We start from the raw sequence: 25560 nt of genomic DNA on the forward strand, positions 1-25560 counted from the left end.
ATTTATTACTCATTACAACACTGCATGAGAATCACACCGTTTTTTAAGTTCTAATTAGAACTGCAACAAATCACTTGCGCTTGTAACAATAATGAGCAAAATAGATTCCTAAAATATTCTGGACAGGGTTTCTTGTTTAAATAATTGTCATCAAAGAAAATACGTTTTGTTGTTCAATTGCTTTAATTGTTTTGTTTTTTTAATGATGGAGTAAATGAAGTCTATTGAAAGTTGTGGATTAGATTGCAGATTCAGCACCTGTGGTTTAGTTTTTAAATCACTCTGTATTACTTGAACTGTTTTTAACAGTTTGCTGATTATCTGGAATGTAGATCACCATTGCTAAACTCACCTACTAAGTAAATGACTATATTTTGTAAATAATATTTTAATACAGTACTTCAGTGAATTCATTGAAAAGGTTGAATTTATTTGTAAACAGTAAAATATAGATCACAATTGTGAGAATGTTACATTGTGATGTATGAAATCAGTAAATGTGGAGCTACAGTATTATTGTAAATACATAGTTTTAACAGTTATTCTTTACTGTAATTCATGTGATATGATACCCAAGGTGATATCCTAACTGGCTCTGGTTCATATTGCTGAAAAGGTGGTAAAATTGTTGTTTCTGCAAAACAATCCGGTCAAGGAACTGATGAACGGTTAGGCGTGCTGTGCTCAACATTTCCACAAAAGTAAAAGTGATTATTCTGATTATTCAGTGTGTAAAAATAAAATCAGGAGGCTATTGTGCAAGACCACGAAAACAAGCACAGTGTTACGACAGGGTCTTCAGCTCCTATCGGAGAGATGGGTCTTCTAGCTTGTAACCTTGACAAAGTTCAGGCTGTTTAAATCCTACATCTTGTTTTCCGTCTCACAGGGCAGGTTTCATTTCCCCTGCTTTGCTACACAGAAAACAAGATGTGGGATTTAAACACCCTGAACTTTGTCAAGGTTGCAAACTAGAAGACCCTACATCTTGTATCAGAGATTGCAAAAAGTTGTCAATGAACTGTAGGCAGTGAGAACACGACAAAGGTCAGGAAGAAACCTTTCAGTGCTCTGGTACTAATAGCTTAATGATCCAAGAATCCGAACAAGAGCTTTCTTGAAGGATCTCAGGAAGTCAGCTTGAGCAATATAGGTAGAGCTGGTCTCTTTCCTGAAGACTCCTAGGTTGACTTTCTCAGTAGTTTTTGGGTGTTTTGAAACACCTGAATCAGTTTTCCCTGTACGCTCTGTTCTAGACAAAAAAATGTTTGCTCCTTTTATGAGACAGGTTATATTCAAGTAGTGTAAACAAAATCTTGGTTATAAGAATAGAAGAATGGCCATTGGAGTTTGGGCTAAAAACTAAAATAAAGTCAGTACCCTGAAATAGCCTGCGTAGGTTCTTACTTCAAAAGTGTAATAACTTTCTTCCAAGTATGCATGCTGTAAAAACACTGCGCAAACATTTTGGTATTGAGGAAGGTTGCAGAAGTGACCGAAACTTCTGGGCACCGATGCACCCAAATCACGCAGAAAGAAGCCTTAGCTCACGCTTACAGCTGTCAGCATCATGCAGTGAATGTGGGTGTAACTTCCCCGAAACACCCACAAACTGACCTTGTTGTTAATGTTACCCTGGGGCATTTACATGTTGATATTCGCCATGTACTGTAAATACTGTATGTTTCATTTTGCAAAATAAGTTTAAAACATTTTAGCTATGTGCATAGGCTAGCTCAATGCAAGTATGAAATTTGCCAAATTCAGTTTGGATTTTTTCCTGAACAGATTTCTATGGCATCAGCCTTTACTGGGTGTAGCTTTTGTGCCTGATTGAACCAAGTAGTGCTTTGAAAGTCAAAGAGATATTCAGGGAAGTGGTGGTTATTGTTAAATACTCCAAGCAGTGCAAGGTTTTTAGGGTTTAGTCAGCTGGATGCTGCAGTAAGAGCCTTCATTTACAAAATAATCCTTTTAAAAGCTTCTTTGTACTTATAGGCTGCGGCTGGTATCAAACACAGTGGCAATAAAGTACAGTGGACTACTGTACTTTTTAAGTTTAATTTATTCTTCTGAGAACATAATTACCACAATATCCATAGCATATTCCGAGAATATCCTTAAGCCCTTTCAACCTGTATTTCGTAAAGCACTGATAACATGTTACAAAGCAGTCTGTGATGTCTGTACAGCAGTGTTTCGCTGTGGACATGACGCGAGTCTTGTTTTGTAAAGGGTGCAGGGTGGCCCACTGTCTATCAGGGGAGGAGGGAGAAGAGCGTCTGGAGTATAAAAAGGAACATTTCTCCATACGGAGTCTCATTTACAGACATGGCCAAGCCTGCGATTCTCCTGCTCTTCCTGCTGCCTCTCACTGTGAGTACTCACCGTCCTTCTGCTCTGAAATATATTCTATAATACACTAGATCTATAGAGTCATACGCTACATGCAAAAGCATTTTTTGATACATGTGAAATCTGCATTAACAACATCCACATGAACAGCACTCCACTGTTGTAACAGTTCTTCCTTAATGCCTAAAGCAACTGTAGATTTTTCAGATTGAAAATAATTGAAATAATAAGAATATTTCTGCAATCAACTGTGTATTTATTTAAGGTAACCACAGCGTAAAACGTGTTATGATTTAAGATCACAATTTTTCAAAACCAAGCATGAGTGGAACATAATAAAGTTGCAGTTGTAGCTTGCCCTTACTTTCTAGACTAACCCTATGAATATGGTAAATATTAGCATAAAATAGGACCCCGTAGTAATGATAGATAAATAAAGTAGACCCTATTATCACTGTGAGAGATTAAGGAAAATTAACAAACTATAAAAAATCTTAATCAAACTTATGTATTTTAAAATCAAATTCAGGATTAATCATAATGCTTTTCACTTTTGACTGAAACTCTTGTTTGTCCCTAATGAGTTTCTGAAAGAATGTTTGTTATACCTTTTTAACATGAATTTTCATTGAAATTTGTAAGCTGACAGATGAATGTGAACTTTTTAGTATCAGCACTCAAACAGCAGAATTCATGCTTGCCCTTTCACTGTCCCTGTCAGTACTTTTGATGATGTAGAAGTCAACAAGATTAATATCTTAAGAAATCACTGATGTTCAGTAATCAGAGTTCTGTCACCTCTACAGCTCTCAGCCTTCACTATTAATGTGCATGATGTCCCAAAATCCAAGGTTTTGTGGTTTATGTAATCGGCCACAATAAGAACTCAGAACTTGATTCCACATATGGAACCTGGATATGAAAAATGATCTGTATTGTGCGTCACTCCTTGCAGGATTCTTCCACTTTCTGTCCTGATTAAGTTGGTTCCATTATGGTCTCTAAAAATCGCCACGCAATTTCCCTCTAAATTCCTTTTGTACAGCTTTTTAAGAGCATGTGTGATTATCTACTATAGATACATTTACCATACTGTACCTACAATCAAAGTTACAAATCACATTTTACAGGCTCTTTCTTCACAGTGAGAGTTCGATACAGTATGGTCATGAAGGGGGATACTTAACGTTCCCAGTATTGATTTTGTAGCAGACTGTGCTTCTGCTAATGTCAGAATGAGGTGCTGTAGGTGGTGGTGTCACCACTATCTATGAGAATGATGGCGCTTGTGTGCACAGGCAGCCAGCTCGCAGCGTGTGCAGGGGGTCCAGACAGGTGACTCCTGTTTGTGCAGGATGAACTTCAGCGCATGGGATTTCCCCGTCCAGAGCTACGAGGAGGCAGAGAGGTTGGTGGAGAAATGCCAAGCCACTTTTACGACACTGCGGGAACAGGTGAGCTGCTGGAGCAGCAATTGGGGTTGCTTCAGACATTTGAATGCCCACCACTACCTACTCAATACTCCATACAGGACTTTGACCCAACACAGAAAACATATGCCATTAGTAAAGTATGCTGAATTACAAATCTTTCTCTTCTACATCGGACTCAATGGTGTATACTGAATACAGAACTCTTGGTAGAAATACAGCAATTAAATAATTAAATTAGATATTTGTGTATCCATTACCTTCTTCCATTAATCAGGAATGCCAAGGAAATTTCCAAACCAGCCCTGGAAGGTAAACACAATTAATTGCCACAAAGGCACAACACATACTGCACTTTTCCACTTTCAAGGATCTCCACGTTTAATGGTGACCGTTTCTGTTGGCAGGTGAACCTCACTGAGTACAAGGTCCCCAAAATATCCAGCACCATGTGGACCCTCACCAAGCGTGTCCGTCAGTATGAGTATCTTAATAAGAAAGGCCTGTACAATGCCCTCCATTTCCGCCAGCTAGATTCAGAGCTGGAAGGACTGGAGACACAGATCAAAGACGCTCACAAGAATAAAGCAGTGGATCCCTCCAAAACACGAGAACTCACCAATGAGGTAGGGTGCACGAATGGGTTACGTGTGAAGTCTGACCAGAGGGTCAGGTTGTTCTCCTCTGTTATCCATATCTGCGGAGATGTTCTGAGATCTCTAAAAAATATGACTCTTGCTTCTTCATTCTGAACCAGCTCAGGAGATACGTATGGAATTCTTAATATCTCTTAGCTTTGAAATTCTCTCGTGGACTTATTGAAAGGGACTTTGTTAAGGTAATCCGGCGTGTAACACACAACAGAATACAATAAAGGCAACATCGTCTTTTTTCCTTGAGAATTTGATGAAAACTAACTCGCTTTCCCTTGATGTTTCAAGTTGAGCAGCGTCCGGGTGAAGGTGCAGAGGCTACAGAATTTCGACAAGTTTAACCTGTTGGCCATGAGGGAGCACCTCCGCACCCTTAGGAACCGCCTGGAGTCCTGCAGGACCCTGGACAGCAACCACCAAAGTGAGTGGGCTCCTTCACTGGGGACAGGACCAGAGCCAGTGTCTACATGGGCAGAGGGTACAAACCGTGTGGGTTTGCTGTGGATTGTAGCAGGCAACCACATCCAGAGGGGCAAAGCAACTGGGTTTTGGTTGTGGCTGAAGCCCCCCAACCTTGGCATAACCTATGAACTTCTGCAAGAAGTTTACCTTTCTGACCCATTTGACAGACTCTGAGTTCCACAGGGCTTTACAAGACACCCAACACTCATTAGAGAACTAGGTCAATAAATGATGTTACCATAAGGTCACAGGTGCTGACAGGTTTCAGGAGTCACTGTACAACAGGCTAATGTCAGCTCTACACTAGTGTCAGCTCTACACTGGTTCCACAGGCTGGAACCCATGATGTCTGGGTCACTGAGCTCAACCTGCACTGTGCTGTTAGAGAGTGCCTTTAACAGCTGAGCTACTATAAGTAGCTAGAAATTGCTTGATATGGTGAAGTTTTTCATAGTCAGAAATTTGTAACTATACACTGACAAGTGGTAAGAAAGTTTCAAACAACAAATGTGAAGTCATAGGACAATTCAATACTTATTTTGAGAACGTTTAGTTCAGATTCCCATGGTCAAGTGCTCATTTCACATCCTGAGACACCCGTGAAATGCTTTGTACAACAAGGAAGGTGGACTTTACTTTGATCTGACTCATTCAGATCAAGTAAGCATGCTTAAAAAGACTGGGGAGAAGCTCCCCTGAAATCAAAGGCTCCTACACACAGTGACTTGCAGGGGACTAAAGAGGTTTGTACAATGTTTTCTGTCAGTTTTGTCAATGTCACTACCGGTTTGATGCTATACTTTTGTTGGCACTGTTAAGAAGACGAGTGAAAAGTTTTGTAAAGCAAAACATATTTCTCCTTTAAGGGACACTACTGCCTGCAGACCTGAATTTCTATTTTGTTGTTTTGAATTTCTCTCGTTTTAGGGTTGACAAATGTCACAGGGGCTGCAGACGAATACAGTACATTTTCAATAAACTAATAGATTGTATCTATCTATTATGATACCATTATTTATCTATCCATTATGCTATTTCCATTTAATATGACAGGGCCCACTACTGATCAGGAATAATCCAATCAATTAGAAAACTGTTCAGAAATAAAGTCTTGTGTCTTCGTTCTGTCGTCATAGGCCAATGCTCCAGACGTTTGCTGTCGAATATCAGCTCCCCAGCGGTCACTAAACTCAGTATTTATGGCAAGTCATACCCCTATGGGTCCTGGGGCAGAGACAATAAGGATGACGGCAGTGTGGTCTATTGGGTCACAGCACTGACAAGTAGCAACAAGTATGGCAATTACCTGTATACTTACCCTAACCATGAGGACTACATGTCATCAAGAAACTATCAAACAATTACTGTGACGTCTTCCTACTCCTCAACCAACGCCATCCAAGGTCCTGGCTCTGTCTTGTACAAGGATGCCTTCTATTACAACTGCTATGCTTCAGGCAACATCTGCAAATATGACCTGCAGACCAAGACCATCATTTCTGTTTCTCTGCCTGGGGCTGGCAACAGTGACAAGTTCCCCTACTGCTACTACAGCTGCTCTGTTTTCACAGATATAGATTTTGCAACAGATGAAAAAGGATTGTGGGTAATCTATGCCACAGAGGAGAACTATGGGAATGTGGTGGTGAGCAAAGTCAACACCACCAGCCTGGCTCTGATCCAGACCTGGAGGACCAGGCTGTTCAAGAAGTCGGTGACCAACACCTTCATGGTGTGTGGAGTGCTCTACGCCACCCGCTATGTCAACACCTACCAAGAGGAGGTTTTCTATGCTTTTGACACAGCAAATGGCTACGAAACCAGTGCCCTGAAACTGCCATTTGAAAAGGTCTCCAGCACCGTCCAATACCTAAACTACAGCCCTTTTGACCAGCGCCTCTACCTTTTCAATGATGGCTACACCATGGCCTTTGACCTGTTTTTCTGAAACACCCACGTCAAGGGAAACCCCACAATACTATATTATCGGGTATTCCATGACTAAGAAATCAAGAGCCAAGTTCCATAATAGCTGCAGATATTAAGGCAACACTCGTTTTTATATTATACAGCTTTTGCAGCAGAGTAATCGAAAATTATTAACTTTGGAAACGGTAGTCATATTATAATTAATGGTTCTATTCTGCGTGGCACAGCAAAAGCAGTATATCAAATGAATAGTTGTATTAACTTGTCTACATTGCACATGTATCCAAATGTGATTAAAAGCAATCAATCAAATACATTTAATTAACTCCTTGCATTTGTATAGCGCGTTTAATTCCAAAGGATCCCAAGGACTTTGCGTACAGGTGAGAACTCAATTCACCTAGCACTCATATACAGCCCCACATAGGGGTCACATGGTCACACATCCATTCTGCACCAACAGCCACACTATGCAGAAGAGAAGATGTTAGAAACTTAATGTCTCATCCGAAGGATGGCACATCCTACAACACAATGTCCCTGGTTGCCATAATGGGGCAAATTAAGGTCCAAACAGAAGAGCGCCACCTATTGATCCACCAGTTTTCTACAGCAGCAGTGTGTTTTTTCTTTCCCATCCTAGGACTCACAAGCCCCAACCTGGCCTTGATAAGACTCGTTACCACCTACTAATCTCACAAGTATACTTCTTGCTTAGCACCTCCTGCAGTATAATGTATTCTAACATTGTTATTTATGCTGTTTAGTTTCCCTCTAAGCTGATTTTTAAACTTGGCCAGTATTTCAAACTATGTGCATTACATAAAAAAGTGCTTTGGCTTTGTCTTTAGTATAGGGGTCATCAACCTTGATACCATTACATTACATTACTTTGAAGCTTCCAATTTAATTGTTTAATTAACCCAAGTCCCAATGTCCAATTTTCGCTTAGCTGGAAGAAAGGCTTGCACGGGAATGGGAAGGAAGTGCTGAGGCTCGGCTCCTGTTCTAGCCAAACGGCAGCACATCAGGCACCAGGAGTTTGGAGTTAGTTTGCTCTACAACACTGACCTCTACTGCTCAATGATTGCCTGTGAGCTTGCAGTGATCTAGATAGGTGATATAAAGTACAAGTGCTCCTTCTTGCCCTTAACCTGCATGCTACACTGCTTCTCCTCGGACACAGGGGTTCTAGTATTGATCTGGACTGACCGGTAACCTCTGATTCTATTTTTCAAAAGGAAAACAAGAGGAACATTTATAAGTTTATTGTTCCAAATCTGACAGGTGTTTGGGGTAAAAATAATAATTTCCATCAAAATATTTCTCATCCATCCGTTTTCTAATCATGTTTATTCAATACAGCGTCACAGGGGAGCAGGAGACTGTCCGACAGGGAAAGGGTACAAGGCAAGATACACCCTGAATCGGACTCCAGTTCTCACTGGGCGCCACAAAGACACAAACCAACACACTTATATCAGGGCCAATTTCCCCAGAAGCCACTGAGGCCCTGCTGTACAACTTGGCATGCTTTAATTCTTCTTCATTCACATGTCACAACAACTGATTGGCAAATAGTTCCATTTGCTTGTCAGAAGCAATTTGAGCTATTTTTAATCGTTTTTACTCATTACAAAATGGTGCAGTGATTAACATAGTAATGCATTTGGAATGCTTAAAGTCCATATGTATTTCATAGGTAAAGATTTTTAGAAATCATTTTAAGTACAATAAAATCATGTATTCCAGTTCAATACTGCATTTTTTATTGGTCCTATTCTCAAACCACATATTTACTTTCAATTGCTACTTTAATTATTTTTAACCTGAAGTTTCACTTAAAGTGCTTTCACATATATTTTGTTATATATTATTTAATGTTAATATACTGCCATATATCCATCTAACTGCTTAGTCCAAAACAGGGTTTAGAGATCCAGGTTATATACTGTGTATTATACACTTCTCTATTAAATCGGACTCTAAGTAGTAGAAGACCAGGCCTTTTCCTCAAAGTGCTATGTTATGGGAAAAAAGGGCTATGTAAGTGATCTCATAAAATGCATCATTCTTGGTGAACATGCCTCTTGTGTACATTCAAAATTCACAACAGACCTATCAAATGTGTCAGCTCAGATGGACTAACATGCAGCCAGTTAGGAAGTGCAAGTAAGGACTAAACCATGACTAATATCTCAGACAGTGCTGTGTCACCATCTGCTGTAAGTAAGAATTGATGTGGTAAGTTATTAGGACTATAATAGCCACTGGATATAGCTCATTATTAGGGGGCATTCTCTACTTTTTGAAAAACAGAATCATCTGATCTATCCCCCACTCCTTTTTGTTGAACATTTATGAAAAAAATAATTAAAATGGAAGAAACAAGCAAGCAAATGAGTAAAATAGAACAATCAGAGTCTCTTCTTGCAAGTAAATTTCCATTGGTTTTTATGTTTGTAGAGGATTCCTTGTAAATGTTGTTCTAATGGTGATCCCTCTGTGCTTGAGCTGGGCTTGCAGGCTGAAACAGGCTGCTTCACGATCAGACTACCCAAACACCACCTGGTACGTGATGATGTAGGCATCATTATAGACATAGAGGAGCTGATCCCTTGGGTTGTAGTTGAGGTGCTGGATAATGGGTGACACTTTCTTGAAGCGAATGCTGAGGTTGCCTCGCTCGATGCCTGTGACAGTGTCAAAAGCATAGAAGATCTCTTCGTATTCCTTGTCAACGTAGCGAGTGGCATACAGCACCCCACAGGTGACAAAGGTGTTTGAGATGGCTTTCTTGAACAGAGAGGTGTTCCACGTTTGGAGAGCGACAGGATTGCTGCTGGCATTAAGTCGGCTAAGGAGGACATTGCCAAAATTGGCCTCGGAGGCATAGACCACCCAGAGGCCCGACTCATCAGTAGACAGGTCAATATCTGTGAAGCTGTAGCAGGAGGTGAGATGGCAGTATGGAAACTTGTTGTTATAGCCTGCCCCTGGGAGGCTCATGGAGGTGATGGCTTTGGTTGTCATGTCAAAGCGACACACACTAGGTGAATTGTAGCAGTTGTAGTAATAGGCGTTGTCATACATGACAGATCCGGGGCCCATCATGGAGTTGGTCGTGGGATTGGAAGATGTGACTGTGACATCGCTAACACTCTGCGCTGCTATCAGGGTGAGGTGGCTGCTGTAAGTGCGAATGTAGTTGCCGTAGGCATTACTGCTGGTCAGCACCACCAGCCAGTACCAGTCTTCCTTGCCAGGGGCAGGTTTGGGGTCTTTTCCCCAGGCGCCATAAGTATAGGAGGTGCCATATTGGGTGACAATATAGCTGCTGGGACCACTTACGTTCCGAAGTTGGCCAAAAGGACAGTTTCCTAGGAGAAGGGAAAAGTAGTTGGGCTAAAATTGTTTTAACAAGAAGACATACATTAAATCAATTTACATTTTTCCCACTAAATAAAACTTTTAAATATCCTTTTGTTTTCAGCACTAACTTAACAAATGGCAATTATTTTCATCCTTAAGAATTGTTAATCCAAGGTTACTGTTGTAATGTAAAGATAAGGTCATCAGGGATGTCTTCTCCATGAGGCACTGTGTCAAGCATTCCCTCTTTCACCACTTGAGGAAGGATTGTGCAGACTGTGGTCAACAGGAATTACAGACTCAGGCAGAGGAAGGAAAAATGACGTTACTAATGGTGCTCAGACATGGAGATGGATGGCCCAGCTCGGGTGGTGGAGATACTTCGTAAAGTGAGAAAAGCTGTCACGTCATTCATCATGAACCTGGCAAATCTCAGACAGATGTGAACTGTCCATCAGAATACACTAGACTCGCACATCATGGATCTAAACCAACCTTCTTAAGAGAAGTATTTCTCTGAACATGCCCAGATTTCACTTATAATTTCAGATTTCATCATTGATATTTTCTGATCAGGAGCTTGGATGTCTGCCGTTTTTGTTTTGGAAGGGGAAAGCACAAACTCTGTGTCCCTCTCACCTGGTGCAGAGGTGCTGTGTGGAGCAGGTGTTGCCTGCAGCTCTGTCTTGCAAGATGCCAGATCTCTCTTTAGCCTTTTGTTCTCCTGCTCCTTCTTCACGACCTGCATCCTATCAAAATCAGCCAGCTTCTCCATCTCAGTCCTCAGGATCTCCAGCTGGATAAAGGAAGACACCTGGTCAAACCTTCAAGTGCATGTGAATTTATGACATTCTACATGTGCGTGGGAGGATTCACAAACTGTTTTTATTAATGTGATTTTCAGCAGGACAACTAGGTTAGGTTAATTCATTTTTCAAAAAAATTAAATGCATTTGTGTTCATTTACATAATTTATTACAATACAGTTGGATCTAATGCATATATTTAATGAGAAATCTAAAATTTATTTGTGCAGTCTTTTGTTGGTAGACATATATTTTAGAATTGTATTGGCTTATTGTATCGTGTGGTGTATTTTATTATTGTATTAATGCTTTAAATGTGATCTGCATCAGTGACCACAGTTACCTGCCCATCATATTTTAAAAAATATTGATCAACTTACATATGGTAAATTAAGGGACGTGACCTAATGAATCATACTGTGCTGTATACATTTATTGTCTAATATTGGAAAAGAGCTGGGGAAATAAATTACATTAGTGTACTGGATTCATGCCAAAAAAGAACACCAAGAACACAGTCACTGTTACTGTGATATGTCAGTAGCTCATTCTTGCTGACCTTCAAGGGCTGGAAAATAGTTAATGTAATTCACAGCAAATAACTCCACATGTTGTGCTGCATTGTGTCAATGGAGCCAGTGTGTTACCTGTGGAGCCACTCTGGCAGTGAGGGCCTGATGGTTCCGGGTGGTGCTGTTGAGCCTGATGAGGAGGTCACTGATCTCGTTCAGCTCGATCTCAATGATCCTCAGGGAGATGATGCTGTACATCCCCTCATCGTTCACCTCCTCCAGGTCCTTCACATCCTTCTCTAGGTCCAGCAGCCGGTAGTGCAGGCTGTCCAGCAGGGTCTCCACTTCGGCCAGCTAGCGGGGTAACAGGCTGATCAGCATTGTGAAGCAGAGTCGCCACTGACGTTCTTTACAACTGGTCCAAAACAACACCTCAATGGATTTTCCCACATGTGGTGTTCTACTGTTTAGCATCACACACTTTACAATTTCATGAAGATTGTAATCCAACTTTTTTTCCCCTAAACATAACACATTAGGTTTCCTAGTACACAATTCAACTATCTTTTTCCTGCATTTCAGCTAGTGCTTGGATTTCCAGAACAGCTTCTAGACTACTTAACTATTTGCTTATTTTACTTGCCAAGATTATGGTATAAGATTATTGGAAGTGACAAGCAGCCCAGTTTAGAACTTCTGAACTCTCTTACTCCTACACTGCCTATACTCTAATATGGCCCGAGCAGTGCAGGAATACCTGTTCTTTGGTGATGGCATGAGTACAATTGCTGGAGGCGCTCTGCATTTCTTCCAGTGTCTGCCAGGGGAAAGCTTGGCCCAGGTTCTTCAGCTCACAGAAGCAGGATGCAGGAGAAGGGGTCACCACCTCTGTGAGCAGGTCCTCCTCTTCCCTCTGACTCTGACAGGTCTGATCAAGAACAAAATTCCACATTTCTATAAGCTGTACTTCATTAAACCACCCAGCAGAGGGGGCAGGTGCTATATTACTGCCTGGTCTATTGCAATCAATTCATTTTAAGTAAGTGTGAAGTTCTTTGTATGAAGACATTGTAAAACAAGTAAGAAACATCATAAGTTATATATTGAAAATCAAGGGACTTGACCTAATGAGTGATACTGTACTCTATTACAATCATCACCACCACCTAAAAACTAACCAGGTCTCATATACATTAGTACAGGATTCAATTTAAAGTGCATTACAAGTCTAGCTCTTATACAAAATATGTTTCTGGAATCTCTAAAGTCCATAAATAGAATACTTAATGGAATAGAGGAATCTCTCTGTTTAAAGTCAAGCAAGACAATGTGCAGTATCAAAAGTTCTGATTGTATTAGAATTAATACGACTACTGTATGTAAAGGATAAGAGGTGTTTTAAACTTCCTGTAAACTACAATCAAACCAAAATATTGCTTCAAGTTTTTTTTATTTATTATTGTTTCAATTCCATTTGCTGAACATTAAACAGCTAATAAGTACCTCTGCACACAGTAAAGGAAACTGTGTTAAAAGCACTATGAGCTCTAATTGCAGAGTTATTAATGTGAGAACAACATGCCGGCAGAAACAGTTCATTGTTGTAAAATGTAGGTTGAGATTAATATGCTCTGTTTGCTGGGACAGTGAAAAGACAGTTGGATTCTTACCCTGCAGAGGCTGAAGAGAAGGACTAGAAGCAGAGCTGAGCTTATGACTGTTGTCTCCATTCTGCAACTGGCGAGAGACTGAGAGACCAATAGTGGAGCTCTTTATCCTATCTAACATAACCCAAATGAGGAACTTTCTGTTTCTCACTCGTGAGAAGGTGGAGGAAAGTAACATCTGTTTGGGGTTTTGCTGCTTAAGAAATGGTTTTGAGAAATTCTGTCTTTACCATGATTCAGCAAATTGTATTTGAGCTAATTTAGCGATAATTTCCCAAAGATGATTAACACTTAAGCTTTTCATCCAAGTATGATACGTTAGGTTCAGTTTGGAATCCCTAACAAAAAAGGATGTTAGACTGCTGTGTACTGATAAGGGGCATTCAGGTTCCATTGTCTTAAACACAGAGGACTAAGAGGAAACCTGATACTGTACAAGTATTCAAAGTTGTCAAAGACATTGACAAAGTCAAACCAGTGGACAGCTTCAGAATGAAAATGGAAACATGTACTGTACCTGAGGACACAAGTGGAAACCAGGTGACTGAAGTACAGTGAAAATTAAGAGCAGGACACAGTTCTTTACCAAAGGGGCTTTGGGAGAACAAAACTAGCTTCCCAGACATGCTGAAGCTGATACCCTGGTTTCTTTCAAGAAATGGTCACATGAGATCCTTGGATCAATTAGCTACTAACAAATTGGCTAGATGGGCTGAATGCCCTCCCCTTGTTTATTACCTTTCTTTTGTTTCTATGAGTTTTCTCAGCCCAGAGTGAGGTCGTTGGAGGTGTACCTCAAGGGTCAGTTCTAAAACACTTCTCTTCTACATAAATGACTCTGATCTAGTGAGGAGATTTGTCGCGTTCACAAATGTTATGAAACTATGATCAGATTAATTTGCTCATGTGTTCAGAGGTTGCTGATTTTATATTGGTTTGTGATACTTGAAGAATATGGACCCTTAGGCTGGGATTCAGAAAGCCATTACGTTCCTTTGCAGTTGTGGAGTTGTGATTGAATTGTTGGTGGAGGAGAAGTCAACCCCTGTCTGAATCTCAGCTTCACCTCTGAGTGTGGTATAGCATGAGATGATTGTTCATTCGGTAACGTTATTCACTACAGCTCCCAAAGCTTTGAGACACTGAAGAAGTTGAACCTCCTGCACTACAAATTGGCTCCTTGTCTAGGTTTTCCTCAGTTGTTTAGAGGTACCTGAGAGGTGACAGTTTGAATCTGAAACACAGTGAAAACTACAGTGCACCAAAGAAGGTTCTTGAAACTCCTATTTAAAATCTTTCTTAGGCTACAATATCCTTTCACGGTATAGTGACAAAAACAACATAATATTCAAAGTTATATCTTGGTAGTGCATTGTAAAGCAGAATTCCATCATATAATAGAAACAGGAAGAAGCTGTATATACAGTACTATCACAGGCATATGTGGAGAACTGAAACAATATTTTTAAAAAATGTTTTTTTCAGTAGTTAAAACTACATATGGAAGGTAAAAAAATTAAAATTGAATACAAGTACAAGTTTTCCACATCCTTGTTGGTCAATTTAGGGGCTTTTTTGTGAAATTGTGAAATGCTCTGGTTTCACCAAAATGCTGAGATTGTAATATAAGTATAGGGTAAACAAACAGAAATCCAACATGCTTCTTATCAATTTACTGTATGTCATGCAATATAAAAGTGTATTATAAAACATTTAACAGAACAGGTTAACTTGAAAAGAACAGAATTTGAAAGTGGCTGTACAGCAGTCGCATGAGACATTGTAAATGGAGTGGTGACATGCATGGAAATACTCTGACCTTAAAAAATAGATATAAACTGGACAGCTCATTGATCTGTCAATAATGCAATGATGACACTACGTTTGTATGCTAAGGAACAAGCTCTGTGATGGACTGCTGTTGTATCCAGGGTATATCCTGCCTTGTGCCTGTTGCTTGTCGAGATGCTTGTCTGCTCCAGCTCCCCAATAACTGTGAATCGGATGACGCAGTTAGAAAATGTATGGAACAAACCAATTTTCCATAATATATTCTTTGATTATTTGTCAATGAAAAGGCCGTTTTGTACTGCCAACAGTGCCTATAGAAAGGCTGCATGCCCTTTCCAGACTAACACATGTTGAGTCTTAATAGCCTGAAATCAAGACACACAACTTCCAAATCAGCAACAAATGCTTGAACATTCTGAAAAGTAATTACAATTGAAAACCAGCGGTGGTTCTGGTGTAACCAATTGCCTTCTAAATCACACAGCAAGCTAATTATCCTCCACCTGTGTGATTTCAGAATAAAATTATCTGCTTCTGTTTGGGCAGTGCATCTCAATTTATATCTCATCTCAAGAGCTGGAGATATAAAAATATTTCAAAAGCCTTAAATATCCCTTGGAGAATGGTCACGATATTATAAAAAGTTAAAAGTGCATGACACAACCAAATCCCTGCCCAGATCGGGCTATACTGGATGACAAAGCAAGAAGGAGACTGATCAGAAAGGCAATCAAGAGGCCAATGGCAACTTTGAAAGAGCTACAGGCTATTATGGTCAAGACAGGTCAAAGAGTGAAAGTGACATTGATAGCCCAGGCAATTCACATACAGTATAGTTTCTGGTCTGAAGCCATAACTGAAACTAAAACAACAGCAAGGCATTACACATGTGGCAAAATGTTTTGTGGTCTGACCAAACAGCACATCACTCAAAGAACACCATCCCTACGATGGGGAAGAACAGTAGTGACACTGCGATGTTTCTCATCATCAATGACTGGGTGAGGCAAAAAGGGAAAATGAATTAGTGAAAAAATAAATGGGGCAACACCTACTGTCTTCTGCAAGAAACCAAACCGGCCCAAATCAAAAAGCCACAGCAACAGTGGAGAAGAAAAAGGTAAAAGTCCTTGAATGGTCTTGTGAGAGCCCTGACCTCAATCCGATTGAAAACCTGAGGAATGGGATGAAGGTTGCAGTCCATCAACAGCCCCCTTGCTATCTGACTGATCTTAAACAGTTATATAAGGAGAATGGCCAAAATCTTAATATGCTGAAGTACAGATCTGATCAAATCATTGGTCAGATATTACTTTCTCTGTTATTCATTCACACAGCCTTTCAGCTCTAAGCTCCATTAAATAAACCTTGCGGGTGACCTTGTGACTTGTTCTAGAAATCAACAAGGCAAGTCGTTCTGCGTTATTTATTGCAATTTATTTTGCAAGACATCCACTGGGGTTTGAGGAAGGATGGCTCACACGGTGAAGTAAAAGGGTTATGGGAAGATTAGCCACAATGACCACAGGTCTTGCTATTTGCTTGCACGTTTGGTTTCACATCCCTGTTTCTCAACACTCTTGGATGGGAACTTTCTCCAGCCTGCTTCAAACATTCATTTTTTTTTCATTCAAATTCATTTTGCCCAGATTTGCATGTGAGTTATTGGAAAAACAGGTGCCATTGCATGTCAGCTGAGAGAAATTCAAAATGACTGACATTATGCAGGAGTATCAGTAATCTATCTTGCCGTTTGGTAGGAGGCCAGTAGTCAAACATACTGTAGCTGTCTCATACTATTAAATTCAGCTAAAGCCATTGTGATGAGCTTGTTGTGGTTCTTCCCAGACCTTTAACAACTAATGAGCTCAAAGGAATTAAAAAGAAAACCTGCTAGGCTGTACCACTCAATGGACATCACTATTGTTAGTTGCAGCATGGCATGCAAAAATCAGAATTTAATTAACTAGCTGATGCACACAGTAATGCAATCAAATGACACCCATCTGTAAAAACACTATTAATCTCCCTTCAAATTTCCCTTTGTGTTTCCCTCTGCAATCCTATAATTAAATAATTATTCCCACATGGTTTTTGTGAGATTAATTTCAGAGTACATAATAAAGTGGTTTATTAGAGTAATGATCATTAAAATGTCAAAGACGGGAAAGGTTGGATATGACAATGAATTACTGTGATCACGTCATGTTATGGCATTCCTGATTTTAATGGTGAGAAAAATGACATCTATTTACATTCATTTGGATGCTAACCTCAATGTGCTCAGGTGCTCTGTGGAACCCTGTTAAAATCACTGTAAACTCCAGAAACACTCAAAGGAGAGCTCATGGAAAACTGAACCACATCTGGCTGTGTTTATAGTGACGCTCTAGGCACTGTAAACTCCCTCCAAGATGTCATTCTAAAGAAGCTTTCATTCTCCAATGTTTTGCTGTACCCACTGTGAAATGAGCCTGTTTAACATTTTGCACTAATTGATCATACATGAAATCCAAACATTTGTATTTTTTATATATTGCTTGCATCCATACAAAAAGCTCACTGCAACTCACATACTGTATACAGAGCTGTACCCTGTATAGTACTGATCTGCTGTGCACCAGTCCCTTTACTGTGTTCAGTGCAGGGGAGGGAACAAGGACTCCGCTCTGAATAAAAGGGGCACTTCTGCGTTTCCGAGCCTCAGTTTCAGACATGGCTCGAGTGGCGACTCTCCTGCTCCTCCTCCTGCCTCACACAGTGAGTACTCCACCAAAATCTTAACTATAATCCACAGGGCAGCAGGGCATAGTCAGCCTGCGATGGTGAAGAGCTCTGGGACTTGCATGGCATTTTCAAGCACAATTATTTTGTGCTTTTAAGTGATAGCTGCTGATTCTACAATATAAAACACACCCAATGAGAACAATACAAATATATCAAACATCAAACATCTGTCATTTTTAAGTTGCAGACTCAAGTGTCTGCATCAGTTTTCAATGTTTAAGACAGCACCTTTCATAGCTACAAATATTACCATTGTCATTCCACTTCACACAGTTGTTAGAGACTGCCACAGGCACAGGTCTTTAAAAAGGGTTGGAAGGCCTTCACATTCATTTTGTTGAAATATACACAGTATGTGTTTTGTATAGTGAGAGCTTGCATTGCTGTTTTCTGTGGTTATTTTTTCCATTTTCACAGCATATTTTAGATATTCATGTTGTTTTATTCTGCTTCAGAAGGCTCAGCTGTAAAACAATTCAAGACTTAGAGATGCCGTGTTTAAAGAACAGCTCTCACTTCACACTTGTGAATTTAGGAATTAGCACTTGTCATAGAACTCTTTTGACGTTGTTGCCCTAGGCTTCGACAGACCTGAGCACAATAAGTAGAAAGTACAGATTTTTCATTCTCTGTGCATGGAAAATTACTGTGAAGAGAGAGTACACAATGGTTTCAGAAAGACAATGAAAAGAGGGAGAGAAAGGTGAACTAGACACATTCTGTGTTTGTGGACATCTATTTCTATCAACGTGTAGACAAATTTAGAGAAAATGACCCCACAAGAAGTTTGACACCTGATAGGCAGTATAGAGACATCTTATAATTTTTTGTTAGAAACTGCAGTAAATGGTGTTTTCTTACAGACTATTAGATCTGAGGTTATTGTAATTTGGAATTTCAAATACATCTTAAAAGAATACAAACCTGTGTGCATTGCTTTGGTTAAATATTACTTATTATAAGAAAGTAATTTCCTAAAGCAGTAGCACTTGCCCTATTTGAAATGTAATTTTTAGCATAATTCTATTCAATCTTATTGCACTTGTTGGCAATCAGAAGCGGCATTATAAACACAGTAATTGTACCAACAACACTTTTTTAATACCTCTCAGTATCTCTTCTTTCCTTACTAACTACATAGAATCTAAAACTTTACACATGTAATTAACTTTGCAGTGGAACTACTTTATAAATCAATTAAAGTGTCCTCAATTGGGACACTTTATGAAGCGAATGCACCTTGAACCCAATAATGTCTTAAACACCCTCAAATGAAAAGCCCAGTGATAATATTTAAATCTTGAACATCCAGGTCACCAACTGTTTTGGAGCACTGCAGTGTTGTGAGCTGGAATCTAGAACACTGATCCCATCAAATGGCTTTAATGGCTAGTTATAATGAAATGTAATGAATGTATTGCAGTTTTAATTTATTTTTAGAGGGAGCAAAATTGGGATCAAAGAAAATCAGAAATGAAGGCAACAGGGATATTCATTTTTATATTGCAGATCCTGTCATGTAGTGTAGCATGTTAATTCAGAAAACGTGATCATTTTAGTGAAATGTACCATCACTGGGCTAAATAATTCTTTTCAAGAGTGTATCTGTGTGCAGGTGGCCAGCCCCCAGCGTGTGAAAGGGGCTCAGCGTGGCCACACCTGCGTGTGCAGTCTGGACTTCAGTGCCTGGGATTTCCCAGTCCAGAGGTTTGAAGAGACGGAAAAGATGATGGAGAAGTGCCAGGACTCCTTGGGGGAACTGCAGGCACAAGTGAGTCCACCTTATCCTAAAGAGGGTCTCCTCTGTCTCCTCAACAGGAAGCCAAGATCTGTGGGACTATGGAAGGGGTAGTTCATGGGTTGTGAAAAATCTGTAAGCCACACTTATACTAGCTAGTATTCTGAACCCAAATCTCTACAATTTATGTTAACCTGTACACCGAGGCAGGGTAAGTGAAAACCTTGTTAAGGTATGCAGGCTTGCATATTTCCACTAATCTACCACTCATCCAGCAATCTTCTCACTCCCTGGAGATCCAACCACATGTAGTGTGATCAAACACAGGCATTTTAATCTGAAGGCTTTATGTTACTTATTTCACCTGGCTTACTATTTAACATGCTACTTCACAATTAAAAACAAACAGCATGTTCTTTATGTACAATAACTAACAAAACAACCATGAACAGTTCCAAAGCTCACTGACTGCAAGGTGTGCAATTAAAAAAAAACTTTCAAAACCAAAACTTTAGCTTAGAGATATTTGATAAGTCATGAAACACAACACACAAAACTGCAGCTGTGATGGAACCCTCACTGTTGAGTTTTTACTGGCAGGTGAACTTCACTGAATTTAAAGTTCCTGAAATATCAGGCACCCTGGAGAACATCATTGAGCGTCTGCACCGCTTTGAGCACCTCAATAAGAAAGGCCTGTACAACGCCCTCAACTTCCGCCTGCTGGACTACGAGCTGCAGGAGCTGGAGATGCGGATCAAGGACGCTCACCAAAACGAGGAAGTGGACCCCTCCAAGAGCCGGGAACTGACTAACGAGGTGGGTCAATCAATCCCAGCAAGCAACAGGAGCAAGGCAGGATACAAACTGGACGGGCCACCAGTCCATCTCAGAGCAGACACACAGACACTCACACACTTACACCAGGGCCAATTTTCCCAGGCGCCAGTCATCCTACCACTATGTCTTTGGACTGTGGGAGGACACTAAAGCACCTGAACATACAACTCCATGCAGATCCCACCCCAGGTGAACCCAGGGCCCCAGCATTGAGAGGCAATCAAACTGCTTACCTGCTGCTCCACCCTGCCAGCCTTGAGGGTTTATGGTGAACTTTAATTCTCTCCTCACTATTTCAAGCTGAGCTCCATCCGGGAGAAGGTGCAGAGCCTGCAGAAATTTGACAAGTTTAACCTGCTGGCACTGAAGGAGAATCTCCGCACCCTGAGAAACCGCCTGGAGTCCTGCAGGACCCTGGACAGCAACCACCTTGGTGAGAGAGCGGGCAGGCCATAATGGAAGAGAAATGTAAAGGAACAAATATTGAATACACATTAAGGAATTATTTACTGTATAAATGTAACTGACTGAAGATTAAGTAAATTTTAACTATTTTTCACAAAAAGTGATACTGGTACAAACAAGAGGAGGCTATTCAGTTATCTTGTTTGTTCAGCTGAAAGTAGGTTATTGATGTAATTATATGATTTTTAGGCTTATAAATGTAACCCCCAAACACAAAACTAAAGTTTATAGATATACTAAAAGAGCCCTGAACTGGAAGATAAAATTCAGCAACCCTAAAACAATAGCATGACTTTTCCCAAAGTCTTTTCACACACACAGATCAGTATGAACATCTGAATCAGACCCTGACTTCATTTTAAGCTTCAAGTCCTGTTGAAGATGAGTTCTCTATATTTCAGAAGCTTGTCTTAATATAGCGGGCCTCAGTATGAATGGAGAAAAAGTACAAAATAAAAAATCTGTGAGTGTTCTTATGTTCCAATGTGATCCACTACAAAAAAACTAATCAGCCAGATAGGCCAAATAGTTTCTCTCTCATGTTTAACTGCTCTAAACTGCTTTGTAAACCAATCATTCTTTTTTGTGCCACTGTAGGTCAATGTTCCAGACGCCTGCTGTCCAACATCAGCTCCCCTGTGGTCACTCAGCTCAGTCCTTTTGGCAAGTCATACCCCTTCGGCTCCTGGGGCAAAGAAACTATGGAGGGGAAAAGAGCGACTTACTGGGTTCAGGCACTGGTGAATAGCAATAAATATGGGAATGTTCTGCGTACTTACGCCTCCTACACAGATTTCATGTTTTCAAAGAACCACAATGACTTCACTGTGACCTCTTCCCACTCCTCAACCAACGCCATCCAAGGTCCTGGTTCTGTCTTGTATGATGAGGCTTTCTATTACAACTGCTACAGGACGGCCAATCTCTGCAAATATGACCTGAAGACCAAGACCATCCTTCATGCTACCTTGCCTGGAGCTGGCTTTAACGACAAGTTCCCCTACTGCTACTACAGCTGCTATGATTCCACAGATATAGACTTCGCAGCTGATGAAAAAGGATTGTGGGTAATCTATGCCACAGAGGAGAACTATGGGAACATGGTGGTGAGCAAACTCAACACCTCCAGCCTGGCTGTGATTCAGACCTGGAGGACCAGGCTGTTCAAGAAGTCGGTGACCAACACCTTCATGGTGTGTGGAGTGCTCTACGCCACCCGCTACGTCAACACCTACCGAGAGGAGGTTTTCTACGCCTTCGACACAAAAACAGGCCATGAAACCAATGTCTTGAGCCTGCCATTTGAGAAGATCTCTGGTCGCATCCAAAATCTGCACTACAACCCCAGAGACCAGCGCCTCTACCTTTTCAACGATGCCTACATGATGGCCTATGAGCTTTTCTTCTAAAAGTTCCCTTCAAGGACAATAATGACCTTGAGGCAGGAGGTTGTTGAATGTTTAAAGGTATCCATAATAAACCATGTGAGAAAATGTAAATGTCATGTTGGTCATGTGAATCAAGCTGTGCTCATTTTACTGTGCTTTTCAACACTGTCTTACATGAAATAGATATTATGAAAAAAAAGCTTTGCATTGCTTCTATGTCAAAAGAACAAAATGACATTACAAAAACCCAGGTCAACTATAGGGGAAACTGACACAATGTAAAATTAATTTAAAGTACAATAAAATAAAAAGCAATAATAAAGCATTATACTGTCAATTATCATCTGGTTATCATCATCATCTGGCTCCTTAGCTGGACTTAGTGATGCTATAAAAACTTTTAATAACAACAAAAGTTCATTTATAGTTTGTGGCTATTCTTGCTTATTAATTGTGTTGAATCAGATAACGGGAGACAGAATAATCAGGCTAAATCATAATTAAATAAATTTATTTTTAAGGAAATACATTAAAAAAGAAACAAGCAGAAACAGTTGACATAAACTCCGATCTGATGCATACAATATAAACACGCTGATAGCATAATAAATTTCATAGCATTGTGTGTATTGAAAAAAAAAGAAAAAATATATAAAAGAGACAGAACAAGTGGATGCAAGATAACAACCAGAAGTTGATGCAAGGAAGAGGAGGTTGAGAGAGACCTCCAGGATTACATTATATTCACATGCATTCTGTTCCTGCTTAGAATGATTCCAAACCTCCTTCAGGGAACTTCATCAAGGCTCCTGCTGTGCACTCCCACCCACTTCCTCAAATCTCACTGGCACTGGTCTGGCAGAGGCCACTTCCCAACTGCTGACACAGTCTGGCTCTAAAATGGCACTGCACAGGAAGTCAGAGACATGGGACTCCCATTAATTTTGCGATGTGCATGAAATAAATGCAAACATGATAAGTAAGCAAGCTTAGTAAAATAATAAAAAATGTGGATATTTGCTGTCTGTATAACCATCATTTTGTACCATTTACAGCTGTGTGTATGAGTTTGGAATATTTACATTTTTGTGCTTGTAAAGAATAGGAAGTATGTCTTTACCCAAAGAGTTGTGGGAAGTTGGAACAAGCGGCCCATGTTGCTAGTCTTGTTGTTGATGCCAATTACTGGCTTAATTACCTGGCTTAATTACTGTGTCAGGTGAAACAGACTCAAAGTGTTACAAATATAGCTGATAATGCATTAATTAAGGATGACCCTAGGTCTCGATAACCCTCAGACACCACTAAAGGAAGGCCACTATTCATCAATGTGGTCAGAAGAGTTGCAACACTCACCCTTCCATCCAGGCTCAGCCATGTGTGATAATTTGCACTGACTTCTGAAGTCATTGTTATTGAGGAGCAACCGGAACAGTTATGCAGTATTATCAAATGCTGTTTTGAAAGGTAAGGGGGCTAAATGCACTGAGCTGAGAGTGATTGTATTGAACAATAAAGGCAAGAGATTATCTTGTCTCTGTATACCTGAGATGCAAAATGCTTTGAACACCCTTTTTAGCTCTAAAAAACTCATGTGTCAAGCACAACTTCAGATCTCTCACATATTTATGTCACAATGACGTGACAAGGAAATGACAGTGATTTAACTATCATATTTCTAAGGCAAGAGGTAATTAGTTGCTGGTGACATACTGTACAACATACAGAAAACATCATATGAGAACACCTCAATACAGAAATGTATAAGGCCACCTGCTCTGAATGTTGCGTACACCATATGCTTTATGCAAGAATAGAGGAAATTCATCACCAGACTTATGCAAATGAACTTTTCATAAAAAAGAAATACCCTTAATTCGTAGAAACTGAAAGAAGCCTTTTATTGCCTGCCTGCATTAGTGCTCAGCAGGGCAGAAGCTCTGCCAACACAGACAGTTATTACGTGACCTTTTCTAAAAGCCGGAACTGACAGCAGCAGCTTTCTAGATGAGTGCCTCTACTTTCACCGTTGTTTTATGATAATAATTTCTTCCTGGCTTCCCTCAATCAGTGATCTCCTGACCCATCGCCTTCCACTCCTTCACAGGCATCTTAAAGCTCCACCGAAACAGAAGTAGTAGCGCAGCATTGCTTATTGTGCGAGTATAGAACAAGTCCTCACACTTTCCAAAGCCAGCAAGTTTATTTTAGAAGATGCCAAAACCTTCAATATTGATAATAACTGGCAATTAAATGAGTAAGTTGGGCTCAATGGCCTGCTTTCGTCTTTTCCTTTCTTAGATACTCACGTTAATCGATAACAGGCCTTGAGGAAGTGAGAAATCCTATATAAATAACTTTGAAACCTGGCAACTTGAGGTACAATTGCAATAGTCATCTTTACCCAGACATCATACCTGGTTCAGTAACTGTTTTCATGTCCTCAAATTCCTCCTCCATCGAGGAACACACTCCTGGATAGTCAGGATGGTCACTCTGGCATTTCTCATCTGAGTCTAGAGAATATTGTCATAAAGCACCCTTTATTTTGATCCTTTTATATTTCATTTTGTGAAACTGAAAGAAGCTTAGAAACATACCATATACAGTGGCTACATTAAATTAAATTAAAATCCAAGGGGTCTTTTTAATTCTGTAACTTTAGGAGTTCTGATTTTTCAGAAAGGCAATGGCAAAGAACACAATATGAAAGGTTTAAGGAGGCTTGAGGGTGTTCTGATGGATTGAACGGTCCATTCTTACTCCAGAATCATCCTCCATGTTTGGTGGATAAGAACTATCAGACTGCCTTACTGCAAGATATGTTGCAGCCTCTTTGAGTAATGAGTAATGAGTAATGAGTAATGAGTAATGGGTTGAGTAACGACCTTATACATTTTAAACAATCATCCATTAAAATACAAAACTCTGCTTATTTTAAGTTCTCTTCTCATTCTCTGTTGTTTACTGTATGTCCTAAGATTGGGGTGACACACCTGAGTTGAGGCTGGTCATCTCTAGGAACTGTCTTGTCGTCTTCAGCCTGTATTCCAGGAAGCAGGACTCTAAGAGCACAACAGGCGACACATTATTACCGTTTCAATGTTCCTATCCTTGAGGACCATAAAGAGACAGGTTTTTCAATTTTCTATGAAATTCTCATTGTTGAAAATGTCTGTTGAGTGGTGGTGCTCAATAAGTAAAGTCAGTTTACAAAATCGACTGTTACAATTACAGTGCTAAGCAGTGACATAGAGTATTTTAAGGTAGAAGATTAGAGAACTCTGGAGTGGCTCAATCAGTAAGGCTACTTGTGCAGAGAGCTGGTTGAATCCTTTGGTCAAGACACTATCGGCCTGAGCCTG

General features: G+C 40.1%; 4 protein-coding genes across 4 annotated transcripts in view; 2 read left to right on the forward strand and 2 right to left on the reverse strand.

The window, feature by feature from the left end:
- Nucleotides 1-2331: 2331 nt before the first annotated feature.
- On the forward strand, nucleotides 2332-7145 carry LOC148817079 (olfactomedin-4-like). The gene is made up of 5 exons (XM_088938987.1): nucleotides 2332-2376; nucleotides 3654-3809; nucleotides 4193-4411; nucleotides 4727-4859; nucleotides 6037-7145. The coding sequence occupies exons 1-5, from the start codon at nucleotides 2332-2334 to the stop codon at nucleotides 6846-6848; spliced, it is 1365 nt and encodes a 454-aa protein (XP_088795113.1). The 3' UTR covers nucleotides 6849-7145.
- Nucleotides 7146-8082: 937 nt separating this feature from the next.
- Nucleotides 8083-13274, reverse strand: olmf4l1 (olfactomedin 4-like 1). Its single transcript, XM_088939284.1, has 5 exons — nucleotides 13190-13274; nucleotides 12277-12447; nucleotides 11655-11873; nucleotides 10841-10997; nucleotides 8083-10209 (listed from the first exon to the last, which is right to left on the reverse strand). The coding sequence occupies exons 1-5, from the start codon at nucleotides 13247-13249 to the stop codon at nucleotides 9383-9385; spliced, it is 1434 nt and encodes a 477-aa protein (XP_088795410.1). The 5' UTR covers nucleotides 13250-13274; the 3' UTR covers nucleotides 8083-9382.
- A 4413-nt stretch (nucleotides 13275-17687) lies between these two features.
- On the forward strand, nucleotides 17688-22518 carry LOC148817081 (olfactomedin-4-like). The gene is made up of 5 exons (XM_088938725.1): nucleotides 17688-17737; nucleotides 19380-19535; nucleotides 20103-20321; nucleotides 20643-20775; nucleotides 21405-22518. Exons 1-5 carry the CDS (start codon nucleotides 17693-17695, stop codon nucleotides 22214-22216), a joined length of 1365 nt encoding a protein of 454 aa, XP_088794851.1. The 5' UTR covers nucleotides 17688-17692; the 3' UTR covers nucleotides 22217-22518.
- A 171-nt stretch (nucleotides 22519-22689) lies between these two features.
- Nucleotides 22690-25560, reverse strand: part of LOC148817082 (uncharacterized) — a 34268-nt gene continuing 31397 nt past the window's right edge. The window contains exons 11-13 of the mRNA XM_088938745.1: nucleotides 25192-25260; nucleotides 24613-24711; nucleotides 22690-23101 (exon numbers count right to left, since the gene is read on the reverse strand). Coding sequence (XP_088794871.1) covers nucleotides 23091-23101; nucleotides 24613-24711; nucleotides 25192-25260 — 179 coding nt within the window. The 3' untranslated portion in view covers nucleotides 22690-23090. The remainder of the gene's footprint in view (nucleotides 23102-24612; nucleotides 24712-25191; nucleotides 25261-25560) is intronic.

The sequence above is a fragment of the Atractosteus spatula genome, chromosome 21 (assembly GCF_055471065.1).
Source record: "Atractosteus spatula isolate fAtrSpa1 chromosome 21, fAtrSpa1.hap1, whole genome shotgun sequence".
Lineage (NCBI taxonomy): Eukaryota > Metazoa > Chordata > Actinopteri > Semionotiformes > Lepisosteidae > Atractosteus > Atractosteus spatula.

Coding starts and splice junctions, on each gene's coding strand:
- LOC148817079 (XM_088938987.1), top strand. CDS start 2,332: ATGGCCAAGCCTGCGATTCTCCTGCTCTTCCTGCTGCCTCTCACT. Junction 2,377..3,653: donor TCTTCCTGCTGCCTCTCACT/GTGAGTACTCAC, acceptor TTGTGTGCACAG/GCAGCCAGCTCGCAGCGTGT. Junction 3,810..4,192: donor TTACGACACTGCGGGAACAG/GTGAGCTGCTGG, acceptor TTCTGTTGGCAG/GTGAACCTCACTGAGTACAA.
- LOC148817081 (XM_088938725.1), top strand. CDS start 17,693: ATGGCTCGAGTGGCGACTCTCCTGCTCCTCCTCCTGCCTCACACA. Junction 17,738..19,379: donor TCCTCCTCCTGCCTCACACA/GTGAGTACTCCA, acceptor ATCTGTGTGCAG/GTGGCCAGCCCCCAGCGTGT. Junction 20,322..20,642: donor GCCGGGAACTGACTAACGAG/GTGGGTCAATCA, acceptor CACTATTTCAAG/CTGAGCTCCATCCGGGAGAA.
- olmf4l1 (XM_088939284.1), bottom strand. CDS start 13,249: ATGGAGACAACAGTCATAAGCTCAGCTCTGCTTCTAGTCCTTCTCTTC. Junction 10,998..11,654: donor CTGCCAGAGTGGCTCCACAG/GTAACACACTGG, acceptor TCCTTTATCCAG/CTGGAGATCCTGAGGACTGA. Junction 10,210..10,840: donor ACACAGCACCTCTGCACCAG/GTGAGAGGGACA, acceptor CCCTTCTCCTAG/GAAACTGTCCTTTTGGCCAA.